The 20,412-nt window shown below is 47.4% G+C and overlaps 1 protein-coding gene across 7 annotated transcripts in view; it reads left to right on the plus strand.

Annotated features, from left to right (window-relative positions):
• RAB3IL1 (RAB3A interacting protein like 1) overlaps positions 1 to 18,546 on the plus strand; it is a 46,679-nt gene extending 28,133 nt beyond the window's left edge. For 3 of the 7 annotated variants that reach the window (XM_063334675.1, XM_063334673.1, XM_063334674.1), the window contains 3 exons: positions 117 to 216; positions 1,217 to 1,283; positions 1,687 to 5,231. In XM_063334675.1, the coding sequence (XP_063190745.1) occupies positions 117 to 216; positions 1,217 to 1,283; positions 1,687 to 1,769 (250 nt within the window). In that variant the 3' untranslated portion in view covers positions 1,770 to 5,231. Of the gene's footprint in view, positions 1 to 116; positions 217 to 1,216; positions 1,284 to 1,686; positions 5,233 to 14,363; positions 14,579 to 15,058 lie in introns of those variants that run through there. The other 4 variants (XM_063334671.1, XM_063334670.1, XM_063334676.1 and 1 more) reach the window with 2 other exon arrangements.
• Positions 18,547 to 20,412: the final 1,866 nt, after the last annotated feature.

A 20,412-nucleotide genomic window follows, 5' to 3' on the forward strand; every position in this document is an offset into this window, starting at 1 on the left:
TGGCTTCTGAGTTGCCACTTCCATCTCTTGGGGATAGTGTTGAGGCTGTTGAATTGCTGTGCTCTGCTGTGCTACTCGATTGCGGAAGGCTGAAGTGTTTTTTTCTTTGTCTGCAGGAAATGTGCTTTGAGTGGCCTCCCCAGGACCTGCAAGCACCGCATCATGCTGGGGGATTCTGGGAGTTACTACTACATTTCACCATCCTGCAGGGCCAGGGTGAGTCTTCCGCCTTCCTAGGGTGCCTCGATCCTCCAAAATTGTCCCAAGTCCTGAGATGGAGGAGCTCTTGGGTCAGCCCTCAAACAAACCTGCAGGGCTTGAGTTGGATCCTGAAGTTGAGCTGGCTTTTGGTCTGTGTCTAGGGTGCAGGTCTCCAGCCCTGCCTCAGGCTCCAGTGCTCTGCCTTACACTCCTTCAGGCAACCTGTCTTCAGTGTGTTCGCTTCTCATGGTTTTGCTTCAGTACAGGGCTTTGATTGTTTTGCTTTAGTATTATTTTTTTAATTCTCCTTTGTAAAACACAGTAATTTTCTGCTCTTTAAATGCTGGCTCTTGTTACTGTTCCGGTACAGATCAGTGACTCAAATGGTTATGAGAACAAGCTGTCCTTTCTTTGGAGGGAAGGGAGATATGATTTATTAATGTTGCTACTGGGGCCCTGATTCAACAGAGCATTTTAGAAGATTATGCTTTCCTGAGTTACATATCAGAAGAGCTGATCCTGCAACATGTGACTCTTTCTGAGCCAAAAAGTTGGTTTTGTGCATGGGCTTAAGTTGACTAATTTTTGTCACTTGCACCAAAGTACTCTGTGTCATGAGCACCTTTTACCTCCCTGCATACGTGCTTTCTGCATAAATCGTTAACACCAAAGACTTCCATTCCGTTGGAGAACAGTGTTCTTTGAAGGAAGATCATAGACTTTGCTGCCATATTAAGTAGTGATTACTTATGTCTCAAATCTGCAGTAGGCTGGAGTTCTTCCACAGTGTGTCTCATGGATATAGTATCTTGGGGTGGGATTGCAGATGCCCAGATTTTTTATGTATTTATTTTTAACCAGCTTGCTTCCCATCTCTTTTTATCTGGTGGTATGTGGTACTATGTCTCAGGTGCTGATCACTTGGAGCTCTCCTGCTGGGTGCTGTGCAAGCCTCTTGACAGGAAAAGCAGTTCTATAGCTGACCCTTTTTCTTTTTTTCCCCTTTCTCCCTCAGATCACAGCGGTGTGCAACTTTTTCACATACATTCGCTACATCCAGCAGGGCTTGGTGAGGCAGGACGGTAAGAGGGGATAGAAGCTGGGCTGCGGTGGGGATGCCTTCTGTGGGCCATTGGGAGGAATTAGGAGGTCCTATTCAGCGTGACAGGAATGGGGCTGGCTTCGGGTACCCTGAGCTCCCTCTGTCTTTGAGAAACAGTTAAATGACAAAAGAAAGGCGTGAGCGGGAGGAATAGATGCATCTATTCCTTGCTCATCAGCTTGTTGGGACCTTTGCCTTGGGTTGGAGCTGGTAAGGGCTGACCTTATGGGCCTGTCCTCTGCTTCCCTTGCTTTGGGAATGAGCCTGGCTGGGCTGAACTGAGAGCAAAACAGAACATGAGGTGGTGTCCAGTTTTGTCTTGCTTAGTGATTTCTGGTGTGTATTTTTTTCCTTCTCTTCCCTGCACCCATTTTGCTTTGCAGTGGAGCTGATGTACTGGGAGGTGATGCGGCTCCGGAGGGAGATGTCTCTGGCCAAGCTTGGGTTTTATCCCAGTGAGATGTAAGCAGAAGCCTGAGCATGGAAGGAAACTGCTCCTGTAGGAACGGCTTGTCAAACGTAGTCTACCAAACAGATGAACGCGGTGCCTCTCCTGCAGTGGGCCTTACTCCCTCCCTACCCTCCCTCTTCCTGAAGCTGATCAAGGAGCAAGAAGCACAAGTTCCACCTTCAGCTGTCCCACTTCTCCAACTGTGACTGGAATGCAGCTTCCAAGCTACCCCCTCAGAGCCGGGCTGGCCCTGGCTGCTTTGGGGTGGCCGTCTACAGACTGTCCTCTATGGAGTCTCCTATATGCAGTGTATATCCATTTTTTTTTTAAAAAAACTTTTGTTTTTATATGCAGTCTGCTTTGGCATAGTCTGAGGCCAGGCCTGTGCAAGGCAGGAGTCCTGGACCTTCTTTGTAAGCAAGTCTTTCGGGACAGATGCTGGCTGTCTGTCCATCTGTTCCACTTCTCCTTTGGAGTGGAGGGTGCTGTGCCCAGCCGTACACCTAGGTCCTGCTGACCATTGCTCCTCTGACGGCCCTGTAAATGCCAGCAGCACACAATAATCTTGTGGAGAGCCATGAACAGCCTGTTTCCAAGTACTTCCTTGCTCCTTTTAAAGGAGCCTGCGAGAGAAGCTTTCTGCCAGCTGCGTCACAAAGAGGGATTTGTTTCTGGTTTTAGCTTGCGATTTGGCACTGGGTAATCCAGGCTGGGGGAACAGCCGGAGCAGAGGCCGGAGCTGTGCACCTGGGGCCTTCAGCAGAAGAAAGCGAGCAGGGAAGTTGCGTAACTGACAGCTGGACGCAGCTTGGCTGCAGCATGTTTTCTCCTGGTCTAAAGAATCTGCTGCTGTTGTCACAGGCCGATGTGGACCGTGATGTGTGGTGCCCTGTGACGATCCTTGGTGCAGAAGTCATCCACAGTGCTCTTAGATACAAACCTTACCCACAAACATGCCTTTGAGCTGTTCCAGCTCTGAGGGAGCTTCGGGCAGGACTGTTCCCACTGTTTAGATAGAAACCGTGGTCCCAGGCTGAATTCTTTATGTCTCCTGAAGAAACCGTTGTCCCAGGCTGAATTCTTTGTGTCTCCTGAAGGATCATGCCCAGGCTGGGCACAGCCTTGAGGCCCTGAGATTTCCTCCCAGTATTACATCAGACCTAGAGATGCATGTCCACTGGGAAACCCAGCTTCTCCTGGACTCCCATCCCCAATAAGGAAATTTGAGACATCTTTGTGTGCACATGTGAGGGACGAGGCTCCTGCATGCCTCAAAAGGTGCTGGGAAGGGAGTTGCTAAAGCTGTTGGAAGGTGGAGGCCCACTATAGCTTGAGCTCGGGTCCAGGCTTGTCTGTACAGAACTGGGCAAAAACCATGACAGTGTTTTGTAGCCAATTTAGCCTTTTTTTCAGTGATTCTGGAAGCCACCACCCACCCTGGGTTTTTCACCTCATGTGGCACTTCTGCACTCTTGACTGGCACGTCACCCTGCTGTCATCGTAACTCTTATCTTAGCAAGTTGGTGCCCGGAACCAGGTCACCATCCTCAGCTGCAAGAAGTTTCATCCCCTTCTGGGAGATGCTACAGTAGGAACTCTGTACTGTCAGTGGAAGAGAACTAACTGAGCTGCTGTGGATTTGTCCGGGGTTGTGGGGGGGCGGGGGAGGAGGAATAGACGGGGAAGGCAAAAGTTTGGCTTGGAACCTAACACAAGGACAGCTTCACAGAAGATCTGAGAAAACCTTCCTGTAGAAGACCCCCCTAAGCACAAGCTTTCCAGTCACTGAGCACGCTCACAGTATGCTGCCGAGTTGCTCCTCAGGGGACTCCTTTCCGTATAGCTAAACTGGCATAGGGTATTGTTTGCCAAGGGTTGGTAGCTATTTGAAACATGAGTTGTCATCCCCAGAGCTGGGAGAACGTGTACCTATGGGAGAACAAGTACACCCTGCCTAGATGAGTACGTACATCTCCTACTCTTCACCAAAGGAATATGTTTCAAACGTGGAGTGAAAGCCTGGAAAATACATCTTTGGGCGAGAGCCCAGCTGGGTCTTGAGCTAGCGATAAACCTGCACCTCTTTGGTGCCCGCAGGCTTGCGGCAATTTGACATCAGCTTTTTCCGGAGGGGAAAATAGAAATGTCTGTCCCCAGCTGCAGATTTCAGCTCAGGTAAATTCTCTCCCTGACAGTTTCTCCTTGTAGCTGTTCCCCCCTGACCTTTTGATGTCTACGTGTCATCCTGTGCCATTAGCTGCTACGTTGCACAACAGACGTGGTTGTGTTGCAGCACTGGGAATGAGATGATTTCTCTATGTAGGAGATGTTTGGGTTTGTGGGATTCCCCCCCCCCCCCAGTGTCACTTTGTAAAGCACTTTGAGATGAAAGGAATTAGGGAAATGCGTTGTATGAGGTTGTCGTATGTTTAAAACAAAGCAGAGAGAACAACTTGTAAATTAGTATGAAGTCACTCCGTTAACAGCGGGATGGTTGCACCCTGCTCTTTATTAAAGGAAAATAAACATTTGCTATTAACCTCTTTAAAGGTCTGATTGCAGTTCTAGGGTTGGGTTGGCTGGGGCGCATGTTCTCAGTAGCCAAGAGAAAAATCGAGTTTCGCTGGCATTGTGCTGGGTGCTTCTCTTGCCGTTGGTGTGTCCTGAGGGACTGGGGTTTTAACGCTTTTCTTCATCAGTCTGCCCCTCCTGTAGCTGGCTGCTCCCTGGCTTCACCGGGGACTAAGTGACAGTGTTTTGATAGCAAACAGAGTTTTATCGCAGGCATTTCTTGTGACAGGGCAGGCCTATGTGGTTCTTGCTCGAGGCTGAGCTCTCTTCCAGCTCAGCTGTGGTCTGGTTCAGTTTACTGGTGTGAAGCATTGCGTGGGATATGCTGGCTATCCCAAAGGCTGGTTAATTCCAGGATTTGCTTCCTTTTCCCTCACAGAGCTGAGCGGCCTCCTGCTTTTCCTATCAGCAGGTGGACGCAGAATCGTGGTGGGAACCTTTCATAAGCTGCGATTACCAATGATCCCTTAGTGGTGTAGAGTGAATGTTTCTCTTCTCTGGAGACTTTTGGGTCATGGACTCTTCTTTGGCAGGTCTTCCCTTGGCTGCGGGGGCCTGGGGCTTCGGACACAAAGGTGGGAGCTGGCAAGCGTGAGTTGTAGCAGCGCTGGGGACTGAACTTGCTCCTGCTGTTCAGTTAATTCATGCTGCTTTTAGATGCAAGTTGACTTGAAAAAGGCCGCCTTTTCTTATCAAAAGGTAGATCCAGCTCCTGCGGGCTCTTGTCCTTTATTTCTGGAGCAGGGGGACTGTGGCTGGGTTCCCCTGGCTCCAGCGCATGTGCAGCTCTCCATGCCCCAATGGAGGCAAGCACAAGTGAGAGGTGCCAGCTGGTTGAGGGCACAGTGTGTGTCTGCCCTGCAGCAGCTCTCAGACTCTTCAGGTTGGGAAGTTGGGTCGCTCTGGTTTCACTAAAATCCTTTGCTCTCCTCCTGCATTTAGCTGTGGACGTTAACATGGAAGATCTCTTGTCGTCATCTCGTGGTGATGGCAGTGGAGGGAAGAAGCAAAACATCAAAGGCCTTTGGGAAATGAAACAGAGGTACAGCCAGAGCAGAAAAGAGCATTAGACCTCATGGTAGCAGCGGTTCTGGGACCTAGGGCTTCTCTTTACCGTAAAGGTAAACTTGCACGAGGATGAGGAAGACTGGCCCCAGGGAAGCTTGTGTCCCTGGGTGAGGCAGGGTGAGTGCGCAGTGCTGAGGTTCTCCCCAGCGTGGGGTAACGAAGCACTGAACCCCCATAAGCTTCCTCTGGATTCGTGCTTGATGCAAGGGTGGGCAGGCCTTCACCATTTTTCCTGTTTGCGTGCCATCCTGAGACCCAGTCACTGGTGCTTGCTATGACAGCATGATAGAAACATCACCATGACCTTCTCCACACTGTGTTTAAAGTCAGGAACTGGGCTCTTTTGTCCTCCCTACACAAGAGTGCCCTGAAACACTCTTAGCCAGGCCCCCAAATCTCTCTGTTATCCTTTTCCCTTTCATTCCTGTCTAAACGTGGGCATTATTGCCTTCTGCTGATGGGATGAGCGACCCCTCTCTGCTGCTCTTCAGGTCGGTGAGAGTGCATAAGTTTTCGCTGTCTGGATTCGCACTCGTTGGCATCTGGTGTCACGGGACAGAGAGAGGAGGACACTGGAGGCAGCTGCATTTCAACAAGTGCCCAGAGGAAGGGGCTGCCACCTCTGGGATGTGGAGAACCCCAACAGATATCAGCGATGCTTACCCAAAGGTCATGTGTTTTTTCCTTAAATGATGTTAGCATTTTCTCAAGTGGTGTTACCATTTTATAGGACAAGTTGTCTGAGCGTGGAGAAGGAAACCAACTGGCGATCACAAAGCAGGAACAGAGCTGGTGGTGTCTGCCTGTCCTTCTGCCCTCCATGCCAGCGCTGGAGTAGAGCAGGGGTGTGAGCGGAGGGGAGCTGCCAAGAGAGCCAGAACAAATTCCCCTGGATGGATGGGGGCTTCCAGGAGGAGATGGCAGGGCCATAAGCAGATATGATGGAGTAATTAGAAGGGTTGTCCTCTTCCTGCCAAACTCAAAGCTCTGTCCACATATCCCTTCCCTGGTGGGTCCGGAGTGAGCTGTTGTCTGTGCTCCAATAACTGTAAAGTTGCTCAGCGTTTTTTTGGCTCCTGAGCTGTCCTGTGTTAAGCAGCTAAATTTTGAATTGAGAGTTGTCTCTAGAGTGGGGTATCAATTTTTATTTTATTTATTTTTAGGATCCTACAGAGTCTATATTAAAAAGTCATACAAGAATCATCGTTCTCTGCAAGGGAGAGCAGCCTCCTCTCTTTCTCCGGAGGTTTGGTCCTACCCTGTGCAGCACAGTCAGGCAGCCACAAGAGGGCACAGGCAGACCAGGCAGGGACTGTCCACCCTGCGAGAATGGAGCATCTCCAGATCCTGGCTTCGGCTCCTGCCTCTGAAGGCAGCCCAGCTGCTGACCTCTCTTCTGCAGCCTCTTCTCGGGTGTATTTCTAAAGCCTTCGTCCGATGCCGGCAATGAGAATTGGTGTTAGATGGGTGCTGTTCTCCTTAGGCAACTGGAGAGTAAGTCTGTGATAAGGAAAGGAAGGATCTGGATTTCTTCAAGGGATTCTTGGTTCAGCCTGAGGAACGTTGCAAAGTAATGGGGATGGCCAGGTGAGAGACTGTGAATGTTTTGCTGTCTGGGTCTTTAGTGTAATGTCCTCACTAGAGTCAGTAGGGATTGCTGTTCAGAAACTTTGCTGTGGCTGGGAGCTGAGCCATGAGGTTGGCTTCTAAGCTTCTATGGTCTGAGAAGATACCAGCCCTGTTCCTTGTCCCCATCTGCCCACCTCTTCCACCAGGGCTTTCCTGCTGTTTTCCCTCTCAGCAATAAACCACAGTCCAGTTGCCAGACCCTCTCCAGGTCCTTTGAACAGAGTCTCTGGGTCCTCTTGTACCTGCTGCTGTGTAAATAGGATTTCTCCTTGTGCCCATTTGCCCCACAATGTAGGGCCTGCTAGCCTGTCCTGGGCCAAAAAAGCTTCAAAGGGATGGTAGTTAAAACATCTGCCTTGGTAGGTGTGTTTGACTTGCTTGAAGGACAAAGAGCAAAACCATTAGAGATGATTTTGTTTTCCTCCCTCTTCGCTTCTAAATCCTTTTTCCCCTCCCATAAAGCATATAAAGGTTGTTTTATGTCATGTTTGGAGTTCCCTGTCCATAAATCAGCCTTTGTCCATTCCCCCTGACAATCTCTTGGTCTGTAAGCAGAAAAGCGTGTGTGTGACCTCGATCTCTTCTTGGAGCTTATGAGGGAGAGGACAAGTGGGAGCTGACGCCTGTTTGCCCTGGAGATGCCCTACTAATGGTAGGACCAAGAAGGGTATGCTGTGAAGGAACAGTGGTCCTCAGTCATCCCTGTGACAATTCATGCTGAGGCTTGGCCAACTTGGGTAATGATGTTTTATGGTAGTCTGTAGATATAGGGATGTACCAGGCCAAATATACTGTAGCTTGATAGTATGTCCATTGTCCCACCAGCATCTTCATCAGCAGCCTCCGATGTTTGTTAGGATTGTCAGTAACCAAATTTGCAGCATTTTGGTATGACACCAAAACACAAATAGTCTGGCAGTTAGAGCAAAAGGGACCAGAGATATTCCTGTGGGTTTTTTTCCTGCATCAGTTTTCCTGCATCACCCATGCTGGGTGGTATCAGTTCAGCCACCCATCTCGGAGCTTCACTTTCCCCATCTGCCCAACTGGGAGATGATTAGTTTCCACCATGAAGTGGATATTTCGGCCATGCCATTTAGGACAGCTTCTATCTAGAGCTCTAGTAGGAGTGATAAGGGCCGGGGGAGGGGGGAAAATGTATGCCTGATATATTTGGTCTACCTGTGTTTGGGGCTCATAGCATTTGTGCATGTCTTCACGGTTGGAAGGGATAAGGCTCTGCAGATCTCGAATGAGGCATCTTAACCTGGACTGCAAAGGAGCTTGGGTTTGGAAGAGAAAAGGGATATTTTCTGTCTCTGACGGAGGTTAGTGTCGTGCACAATGATGTGCTTTTAGGTACTTGGATGTTAATATATGTTTAAGTGCAGAATCGAGGAGACTTTGAATGGCAAGAAGAGAAAAACCAGGATAAGGGACCTAGAGATTTGGTCGCTCGTGGCAGTTCCCTGGATCTGCTGGTCCTATCTTTTACCCTGCCTTCAAGGTTTGCGCAGGGCTGTAAATCAGGCTGTCTTTGCACAATTGGTCAGGCTGTCCCCACAGGCACACGGAGATGTATGTTTCCAGGAACCAACAAATGAAAGATTTTTTTTGTTTGTTCGTGTGCTTCAGGTGCAGACAAGGAGAAAGGAGAAGGTAAGCAGATGCCCTCAAAAAAAGTCAGCTATTTCAAAGCTTTCATGATGACTAGTAACCTTCCTTCAGGACAAATGTATCAAACCAGTGAGGGTTACTGCAGAATAGGCAGCACTGTATCAGCTGTGAGGAAATTCCAGTAATTTCGGACATTCAGGGAGCGTGGCCCTGCTAGGAAGAAGTCGGTGTCCTGACACAGCTCTAAATGTGCATGTGGCACTGAGGGCTGGGGCTGGTCAGCTCTGCCAAGGCAACACGTTCCTTATAGGAGCAATCCCGGTGGTGCCACTGGTGCTGGGAGCCAAGAGGTCAGTTTTGCTATTTATCATGTCAATATCCCCATATTTGTGTGAGGGTTGTTGGACGGAGCTGAAAGGAGCTGGAAGGTTGACTTTAGCCAACCTGTTAAGGCAGGTGGACCTTGTGCTTGTTTACATAACGTTCACAGGGTTGTCAGAAGCCAGAACAGGCTCCCAGTGGGGTAATTCCCGTTTGCAAGAGATAAATTGGATAGCAAGATGCCTTCTAGCCTTGCTTGCTCTGTGGCTGTAATGCTTCAAATTTCGTTCAGTTGTGAAATAGAATCATTTAAGTTGGAAAAAGGACCTTTAAGATCATAGAATGATAGAATGTGTTGGGTTGGAAGGGACCTTTAAAGGCCATCTAGTCCAACCCCCCTGCAGGGAGCAGGGACATCTTTAACTAGATCGGGTTGCTCAGAGCCTCATCCAGCCTGGCCTTGAATGTCTCCAGGGATGGGGCCTTCACCACCTCTGTGGGCAACCTGTTCTGAAGATCATCAAGTCCAACCATAAACCTAACACCACCAAGTCCGCCACTAAACCGTGTCCCTAAATGCCACATCTACACATCTGAAATACCTCCAGGGATGGTGACTCAACCGCTTCCCTGGGCAGCCTGGTCCAGTGCTTGATGACCAATGCTATGCCTGTTGCTCGTGGGGCTAGGTCAAGCAGAAGTCTGAAGTGTGCCATTATCTACTTTGTGGTGAGGTCAACCGGACAGGGCTCAGTGGCCAGTGAGGTCCCTTCCAGAAGGGCTGATGTGTGCCACAGGGAACTGTGGTAAAGCAGCTGCAAAGCCTGTGAGCCACAGAGCTTGGCTAAGAAGAAAAGGATCTTCAGCATCAAGCAGATGTCCAGAGAGACCAACCCCTCGTCAAGTAATAGTACATTCTGTGGGTCCCTCTGTCAGAGGGGATCTGGGCACGCAGGGTGGCAGAAGGCACTGAGGTGAACAGGGAAAGCTTTAAACAGGGTATTTAGTGGGCAGCGTTGGGAGGCAAGAGAGGGAACGTGAACGGAGATGAAGTCGGAGAGAAGCAGCAAGGCATATCCCCTTGGAGGGGAACTTGTGCTGGGTCGCTGGTGTGATGGGAGGTGGTGGGAGCTCACAGGAGCTTGGTGTGATTTCGGTGGTGAGATGGCAGGTATGCAGTGCACAGCCTGGAGAAGAGAGAAGTGAAAGAGGTGGATTAGAAGGGAAAGAGAGTGTAGAGAAAGTGAGACTAGGTCTAGTTGTGGGCTGGATGTGAGGGGAAGAAGGCAAATCTGCCTTGGCTCAGGAGTTGTGATAGCACTAGCTAGTATGATGGAGCAGAGAGACAGCAGGGAAAGTCTGGGAAGGTAAAGGTAGTTCTTAGTTTTCTTTTGGTCAGGTTGAACTCAAAATGGTTCCCCTTGTAGGAGAAGATATCAGACTGGATTAGCCGAACAGGAAAATTGAGTCATTGGTACACGTCTGTTTGCTTAAAAGTAACTTCAGTGATGGAAAAGCGGTTCACAGCAATTACGCAGGAATAGTTGTAAGCCCCAAAGCAGCTCCCTGTGGGGGTGTCTCGGGGAGGGGAGCTGCGAAAAGGAAGCTGAAAGAGAAGTTGGAGGGGTTGCCTAGAAAGCTTTGCAGTGAAAACTCTAGCGCTCGTTCGTGTGCTACTTAGAGCGCTTTCAGTGGTATTCACGTGTGCACACAGAACCTCATGAGCTTTTTAATTCCATGTACAACACCAGTGATTTCCTTAACATTCCCCATTTATGCTTCCACTTGAGTTCTGGGACTGCAGGTTTTCCTCTGGCAGGTGTAGACATGGTATTGGCTCAAGGACAGCTCTTTGCCCTTGATTCCCCTGGCTCATTGTGCTAATTCTGCTCTGTTAATCACCTTAGAGTCAATTTAAGATGCCTCATGCCAACGGGCACGTATGTCAGTCGTGACTGAAAGAAGCCTTTGCTCTTTCTGCATCAGAATTGCAGCTGGGGCTGGGAGAGGTGACTCGTCCTTTGCCTTTGCTGACCTTCCGCGGGGCATCTGCTGAATGCCCGCTGACAAAAATGGTAAGGAATGAAGCACGAATCCAACCTTCAGTTAAACTGAATACAGTGAGCTTGACAAATAATGTTTCAGGGGGAATTGCAGCAGTGTCTAGTGGTCCCATGAGTGGACGGCAAAAGTGCTTTTGGGCAGGTGAAGTGTTGAGAGCACCCAAAAAACTTGACAGCTCTGGCTTGCATTAAGCCTAAAGACTCTTCTATGCCAGGAACACTAACAGAGGGGATGCGAGGACCCAATCTGGTTGATTTGGCACTGAAATGATACGCACGTGCCTGAGAGAAGACCTCTTGTTTAACCACCAGTTTAGGTTGTCTTTGCAGCCCCCTGTTGCATATCCATGGGTTTAGTGATACTTCACTTCTGGTTTGCAAAGGGACTCCTGGTGGGACAACTAATTTAGACAAATCAGACGCTACAACAAGCTCCTTAAAATCCTCTGTGACTCTGTGCAGACTTGGGAGTTTCCTATAGCTCACAGCCCTCCAGATATTTGGGCTTGGGCTGGTGCTACTGGGTCCATGATGGGATACAACTTACCTCCTTTGCAGCAGATGGTTCAATAGAGACCTTGAAAATTGCCCTCTTCTGTTTAGAGGTGGTTACAGAGACGTTGCGGAAAGGAAATTGCTTCTTAATCACTCTCCCCCATTTTGTGTGTGATTCATTTGTTTGGTTTGGGTTGGAAGGGACCTTTTGAAGACCATCTAGTTCCTGACTTGCCCAAGGTGAGAGGCAGAATCTCATGCTGCAACATTCAAGCCCAGACACTTTGTTATTAGACAGACTGTTGATTTTTTTGCAGGGATGTGAAAGGACTCATGATGCCGCCATGCTGCTGCGACAAACACTGTAGCTTTGAAGTCATCCTGACCGTGCCTTGCCCTCTAGTGATGTTGGGCTGCATCTCAGTTACATACCTTTACCAAATCCGATGTTTAATTTTAGCGCTTTGTGAGCTTCAGCGTGATCAGGAGACAAGAATGAGCAAGGGTTTGGGACTGGTATTGGCACCAGGACCTCCATTTATTTTCACGCTTTATTTCCACCACCCCCAGGTGATGGTGAAGAATTGGCTATGCTGCTTAGGTCCATCTGGGGCCATGAGTATGGCCTAAAGCAATTACTGCAAAGGGCAATAGTTCCTACTCAGAGTGGTCGATCTGGAGTTGCTTTATAGGACCAGGCAGAAGGAGGAACTGGCTCCAGCTGAGAAACCAACAGCATCTTCTGCAGATTCAGAAACCAAATTTTCAGGTTTTATCAGGTATCTGTAAGCAAGGATTTTTAAACTTTTTAAAAATGTATTTTTTCTGGACTAATTCTAATGGTAATATCAGTTTAATTATCCTGCTAAGCATGGGGTTTTTTGGTCTCAGCCGACGCTTTTACGTATTCATGGGCAATGACTGCCCAAATCACTCACAAATCTCTTCACAGAGGTGCTTTCCAGATCTGTCATGTTGTTTGGCACAGAAGGGACCTGAAACCATTTCCAAAGCTGCTACGTAGACTTCTGGTAGAAGGGCAGTGAAATGGCACAGACGAGGGGGGACGTGAAACCCGTGAAGACTCCCAGTGAAGTAGGTTGATGGGGGCTGGCCCCAGAGACTGTCTTTTTAATTAGACCCATGCACACGGGCTCTGGTTTTGTGCTGGTCGCTACGAATATAAGGGGGAAAATCACAGAAGAGAAAGTGCAATATGGTTCCTATGTTTTATATAAAACGGGTCATTGCTTAATGCAACGGGGTGCAGATCTGAGCGCAAGATAATCGAAGTCAATTAAATTAATCAGACGAGTAAACCAGCCCCACCCATTTCAACTAGGACGTGTGCAATCGCGAGCAATTACTCTGATTAATCTTTGCGTTGTCATATACAAATTCAGCACCTGGCCGTAGAAGTTGCATAGCTGACTAATTGCGCTAAGAACGATGCCTCAGGCAAGGGTGGCGCTTCTGGGCGAGCATCCTTCTCCTTGACCTCTTTCCCACTCCTTTCCTGAGAGTCTCGGATTTCTGCTGAGCCTCCCTTGGCTTCTTTGGCTTGACCCCAGTAGCCTGTGGTTGAGATCCAAATAGTTGTTTGGAGTGGGTGGTAGAGCTCTGGTACAAGAAATGAGGGGTTTTAGGAAAACAGTCATCATCCACACCAGTGGAGCTCCTCGTATTTACGACCAAGCAACCTCCACAGGGGGTTAGGTGGCGCCTTTATTTGGTGGCTTGGGTGGAGTCCCCAGGTACAGGTACAGCCTAAGAATAATAATGTCTTTGTCTCAGGACCAGCACTATGCGGAGGTGTAGCTGGATACCCTTATCTTTTAATCGCCCACAATTTAAAAAAAACTTTGTTGGGGTTTGTTTTTTGGGGTTTTCTTGGGGTTTTTTTGTTTTTTTTTTTTTTTTCTGCTTCTCACCAAACATCTGGAACCGGATACACACGCTGTCTAATTCTGCAGCAGGCTGATGGACAGTCTGTCTCCCTGGGGTGCTAGGAAAGGCATTTCGATTCAGAGCAAAGCTGTAATCCAGGATTGTTCTGCGACTAGGGAAAGCTTTGAACCTAATGCCTGATTGACAGGACTCAGCGACGGACGGGAACTGGATTCCAGATCTGGATGGTGCCCAATGTGGGGCTCAAACCCACAGCTCTCCCCAAGTCTAGAAAAAACACTGAAGGTAAAAAGTTGGAACATCTTAATTTTATGGTTCAGTTTCATATATCTGTCAACACACGGCACTTATTACCCTGAAAGTCAATGGATCATCAATAGCCCATAAATCACAACTGGCAATCATCAAACTTGCACCGTGGTATTTCAGGAACCAACGTTAACTTTCCACGTACGTCACGAGCTGGCCTGCAAACCACAGAATGGCATTCTGCGTTTCATCTTGCTGGTCACAGCTGGGTGTTTGTGGTCGGGTTTTGCTGGAATGCACTGTAGTAGCTGTTTCCCTTGCCAACAGGCTTTCCCTCTCTGTTCCCATTTCCAGTAGTTAATTGGCCTGGTCAGCACCAGTATTTCTAACACTGGTTCTTAGCACGGGGCTGAATGTTCTTCTGCGAGGAGCTGGAGTGAATTCATCCAAAAAAACCCCTCATTTCAAGGAGTGCACGGTTTGATAACACGCTACTCACAGAGAAAATTATGTGTTTGTTAATAGAACTGATAGTAATATATATATAGTTCTCTTTATATCATACAGCTAGATATGTAATATATGTAATATTTCTAATAGTATAGCTATATATCATATATATAGATAGATAGCTGTGTACTATAGCTATAGTAATAATTGGAATGACGCTTTGCATTGTATTTTGTAGGGAAAAGAGAAGTATATGGTAAACAGACTGAAGCCGTTCTTCTGGATCTGTGAACTTTTGGACTACTATCACTCTATTTGCCTATAAACCCACATCGAAATGGATGTCTCCCGCATAACCTTTATTCAGAATTATGGAGCACTGCTTTTAAATGGAAGCTTTTCTGCGACTCGCGTTCTTACCTTAAGCACACTGCGCTTGCTCGAACAAAGAAGGTGAATTCAGACAATTCCTGGACGAGTCCGTAATCCATGTAGAAAAGATTATTTTGTAGAAAAGACAAATGACTTACACTGCAACCTCAGCAGTGTATTTATATTCAGACTCAGTAGATGTCTCACTCTGAAACGGGAAATAAATGAGCTTATCCTGTAGCTCTTAGCGCAGTAATTATTCTCATGTTGCTTCTAGTCAGTGTTTAGGAAACAAAGTCCACACCTGTCCTAATTCTGTCAGCAAACAAAACGTGAAAATAATCACTTCTGTACACAAACGAGACCTTTTCATAATTACCTCCTCCTCCGTGTCTCATTCATTCAAGCAAGATGCTCATTCATGAGCATCATAAACTTCATGCTGCTTGAAAGGCTTCTTACCACCTTTCTGAAAGGACTCTGGAATGTATTACTCTTTTTTTTTTTTTTTTTTTTTTCTCCCTCTTTTTTCTTTTTTTTTTTTTTTTTTTTTTTTGGCAGTGGCGTAGTCAGAATTCTGCAACATTATTCCTTGTGTGTCTTGCTTGCCCTTCCTGGCTAAGCTCCTGGCTTAGTGACTCCCTCCAGCTGAATCGCTGGATTCCTGCGGTGGCTGGGGATGGTGGTGCTTCTGAAAACACAGACCTTCGGTAAAAAGTGACTGTGGCTTGTTAACCAACTGGTGTGCCTGGGGATCTGAACGTCTTCCTGAAGAAGAGGAGTAACATCTTGATTCAGACCTTAGGGTGCTTGAATGGTGAAATTTCCAGGCTGCTGGAACGGTGAAATTTCCAGGCCGCTGGAAGCGTTGCGCAGTGTTTCTTGCCACCACCGTGCTACGCAAAGGAAAATCACGTTAACAGGACAGCGTTAGGGTTGCCACGGGGAAGTGATTCACCTCCCGGCTTGGTTTGTAATTCTGCAATTCCGCATTATTCCCTTCATGCTATTTATAACACAGTTTTCAAACAAATGATGATTCTCTGTCTGGAAATGTGAATGAAATATTTGCCTTGCAAGAGGCCAGCAGCTTCACCTAAACCCTATTCTATAGAAACTGCAGAACAGCCAGGAGAGAGGGACAGTATAAGTAGGATGCCCTATGGAAATGTTTCTATATTATATTTGAGGAATTCAGACAGAGATAGATAGATATAGATATATATATATATTTGAGGAGAGGCTGAGGGAGCTGGGCATGTTTAGCCTGGAGAAGAGGAGGCTGAGGAGAGACCTCATGGCCCTCTACAACTACCTGAAAGGAGGTTGGAGAGAGGTGGGTGTTGGCCTCTTCTCCCAGGTGAGTAATGACAGGACCAGAGGAAATGGTCTGAAGCTGCGGCAGGGGAGGTTTAGGTTAGATATTAGGAAGAATTACTTTACTGAAAGAGTGGTCAGGCACTGGGACAGCCTGCCCAGGGAGGCGGTTGAGTCACCATCCCTAGAGGTGTTTAAGGAACGTCTAGATGTGGCACTTCAGGGCATGCTCTAGTGGCAGAGATTGTAGGGGATTTGTTTGTTGTGGGTTTTTTGGGGTTTTTGTGTGTGTGTGTGTGTATGGTTGGACATGATGATCTCAAAGGTCCTTTCCAACCATGGAGATTCTATGATTCTATGATTTTTTTTTTTTTTAAGCTGCCCCCCCCCCCAAATGTATGATAATATAACATAACCGCAGCACAAATGCTGAACTGAAAATTGAGTTTCTTCAGAGGCTGAATTTGTCATTGGCTTTTCTGAGCAGAAATTAAAAAAACCTATCGCAAGGAAGGAACTATGCGACAAGGTACTTTCTTGCACTGTCTGGGTAAAAACTGTATGTATGAGCACCATGGACACATTTCTTCTCAGGTCGATGCCACACACTAGGTATGTTGTGAAACATCTGGTTTCCCGAGACATCTGGAATTGGACCATTGCAGAGTTAAGTGAAATAGATTTTTTTTTTTTTTTTTTAAAAAGCAGTATTGTTCATGGATAAAGACTTCTTTATAGACCTTGCCAATCATAAATCTCTATCCTTTAGGCCATTAAGTGGCTTAAAATAGAGTTGGAACCGACGAGCTCGATGCCTGGCATATGAATATTTAACGTAAGGATATTAGGCGCACTTTATGTTGATTTCCTGCCTTAGATTCCTTGCTATCCTTACTATTCCTTGCTAAGTTCAAGGGAGGAAGGGAACTGAAAAGGCGTAATTTCAGCGAGCCCATGGAAAGTTTAGTTTGTCACAACTTAAAGTCAGATAAATTAAAAAAAGGAGGGGGAAAAAAAAAAAAAAAGGCAACCACTTGTACTACTGGGTCCACAGGGACGTTGTGTTTCCCAAGTTCCCAGCTGAAGGATGGGCTGAACTTCGGATAAGCTGAGCCTAAGCTTGTGGGAGGTGAAACTCGGAAAACTGGCCGGTTTGCCCCATTTCAACTAATGCCTGTGCATTCCCGGCAGCGGGAGAAGCCCTGTGTAAAAGCAGAGCGGGTTTTGGCGTGGCTGGAGTGTCGGCGTCTTAATCCAGAACGTGAACCCAGAACTACCAGGTCCTTGCTCCCCTTCAAGCCTTGTTGCCTGGGGATGCTCAGGGGTTCTGGGAATGGTTGTGCTTTCCCAGGCAAGAAAGCCAGGGCAACATATCAATTTGGAACGGTTTATTTTCGTGTAAGAGCTCCCTGTGTTTGTACTAGGGGAATGTGTTTATTCTAGGATCAAATAAAAGTCCTAATAATGGGGTAAGGTAGGGTCATTTTCTGTTTTGAGTTCTATGACTTCTTATAGAGAGCTTTCTGTGCAGAACGAGTTTACCTATGAAGCAATTAATGTGTACTCTGGAAAACTGTGGTATTGATTTAAGGTAACAGATAACCACAGACTGGCCTTTCCTGGACTATCGTTTTGTCTCCTGACCCAGGACAGCCTATGCGCTTCCTACTCACAGCCTCTGGACCCTCTGGTGTGCTCTTCTGTCTGGTGACATGGTTCAAATGGGTTTATTTGCAAGAACTAACACTCGCACAGTTCTGTTAAAGCCCGCTGATGGTGTTGACCCAAAGCCCGCTGATGGTGTTGACCCAAAGCCCGCTGATGGTGTTGACCCAAAGCCCGCTGAAACGGATCAAGTTATCAGTTAGCAAAGCTACAAGCCGCTTACCATACCTCTGAATAAGCCATTAATGGGCAGAAAATTGAGTTTGAGACAACTTCTAAGGAGTTTTCACATGAGTTTTGCTCTCAGCTGCCTCCCTAAATGGCCTGGAGACTGAATTTGAATGGCCGGGCAAATCCTTTTACAGGAAGATCTTTTCTTTGGTGCTTGTTCCCAAGACGAGGGTAAGCAGCGCCACCGTTCCTGGGCTTTGTGAAGGGTGATTAAAAAAAAAAAAATCTATCTACGCTGTAAAAGTCAATACTATAAAGGTAATTTCACTAATTTTGCCCTGTGAAGTGGAAAAAGGACTTTCCGCAATCGCTACCTAACAGCTCCCCTGTAAAAAAAAAACATAGGAAAAACAAAGGAAGCCATAATCAACAAATCTGATCCCAAATCCTTTTCTAGAGCTCGCTTTGCCCATGGTGTTCTAGTTCTTGGTCTAGGATCTGATTTTGAACTGATGAGAACAGCAATTACAAGACTAAAGCTGAAATTCAGACGTGAATCACCCTTTATGCCAAACCCTACCCTGACCCTTTAAGAATTCTGAATTTGAACGTATGTTCTCGATCTCGGAGCCAGACCTGGATGGCGACCTTCACGCCCTAGCAATGTCCTAGCTAGCTTAGTTGGCTTCTCCACGCTACCTGCCAGTGGGTTTGCGTTGCAGAAGGTGCCCCAAAAGGAAAGAGGTCCTTTGAGCACTGCAGCTACTCTGGATGCCACTGGAAAAAAAAACACATAAAGCATTTTTATGGTCAGCAAATTGTTACGATTTTATTGAGTGGTTGAATACACAAGAAAAAAAAAAATTGTTCTTTTCGTGTTACTGAAATATTTTTTTTTAAAAAGAGTGAAATAATCAGGAGCTGTCCTAGGAGGAATGTGGTTTTGATGTTTTAGCGACTCCTAGAAAAGATTTGCAATGTTAGGGCTCTGTTAGGAAGGCTTGCTTAGGAAAGCGTCTACTAAAGAGGCCGTGGCCAGGACACAGCAGCTTGTTACAGACAGAAAAGGATGTCTTTGCCCTAACGAAGACCTAAAATCCAGCCAGTGTGATCAACCCCTGTAGCAAGGAGTGATGGTGCCTGGAGATACGTCCTGATGGGGCTCTGCTGCTGCGCCGAGCCTCCCAAGCCCTATGCCAGTAAGGAGCTGGGATCTTACGACTCCTCAAATCCATGCTTAAAGGAAAAAATCTCAATGCAAATCCCCTCATTCCCGTTGTGCCTCTGCCTGGAAACATGGGACTAGATTTCGCGATAGTTCACAAAGCTGGCACAGACCCACGGCCTTCAGCGGAGTTAATTTTTGTCGCTGAAGGTCTAGGCTACAGCTTTAACCTGCTTTAGCCGGAGCGCGGGAGAAGCACGAGCTTTGCAGGGGACCGAAATGCGCAATCGAGGGGCACCGTGTGTGTCACCCCTGGGCTGCCCCTGCTCTCGGGGCAAGATCCAGCTCCCCAGGAGGCGCCTGGTGATGTTGCCAGCCTCTGCCGTCTCCTTTCAGCCTGTGCTCTGCCCTTTCTTGCCTCGTGCCCCCAGCGTAAGCTGTTGTCCAGGCAGATGCCACGATGAATGGGAGAATGCGGGGCTGCCTTTCCTTCGCTCTTCCACCCCCTCGGTATTTTTTCTCCCACTCTGTCATGTATCTCCCCCCCAGCCTGCTCCTTTCCCACGTTTCTCCCATCTCTGTACTTCTCCTCCCAAAACACGTGTCCCCCTCTCTCCCGCCCAGAGGCTTCTCTTGCCTTCGCTGCACTTGCTTCAGTTAATGCCTTTCTCTGCCAACTGTCTTTGACCATCCTGGTCCGCCGGCTTCCCCAGTCCCCGCTAACAAGCGACTGTAGAGGAGCAAAGCCAGTGCTTTCCTGCCTATTGTTTTGTTATCTGCCCTAAAACAAACTCTGTGCTTCCAACTCGTGGCCTCTCCCCGCTGCCAAGTGCTCACGTAGCCAATAATGCGGTTTAGCTGGGTTAAATAAACCCTGGCAGGCTCTCAGCGTGTTTTACAGATTTTTTTTTTGTGTGTGTGTGTGTTTGTGTCTCATTACAGTGCGAATGAACGACCTTTATCAAGAGAGCAAGCGAACAAGATTTCATCTCATTATTTTCAGAGAAACTAGTTAGTTACGGTCCTCGGAAAGCTGGGCAAAGCTCCACTTAAATTTCTGTTTGAAGCACTTTCAGGGCTAATTGTAACCTGGAAGGGACGCTCATCTGTGATTGACTGCTGCTTTTTGCCCAGGTTGGAGAAAAAGCCGAGCAAGGTCACGTGAACTTTATATCCACCTAAGTCTGCAGTTTTACTGAAACTTCTGGAACATCTCCTAATTTCACTTTGGTGCTACTTAAAATTATAACAAAGCAGACTGCTCCAGACTTCCAGGGTTCTTTGTTGAGGGATCTGTTTGACCTGCTCCAGTTAAAGGATGGAGAACTTCTACGTCAAGGCACGTACGGATCAGCTTGAATTCCAAGACTGGGATGTTTTTGGAGGGAGGCGAAGAAACATATATGAGCCAGAGAGGCTTTGCCTGAAAAAATAACCAGCATCTTACGTTTTCACCGGACAAACTTTTTTTGCGCGTGTAAGTACAACGAATATGGAAAATACACGGCCGGTTACAAAAGGTTGGTGACCTGTTCTTTGCAGAACAGACGTTTTTCTCTCGCAACAGCAAGGACCACGCATGACGCTTGGACACCAG

Source organism: Chroicocephalus ridibundus, chromosome 4 (genome assembly GCF_963924245.1).
Source record: "Chroicocephalus ridibundus chromosome 4, bChrRid1.1, whole genome shotgun sequence".
Lineage (NCBI taxonomy): Eukaryota > Metazoa > Chordata > Aves > Charadriiformes > Laridae > Chroicocephalus > Chroicocephalus ridibundus.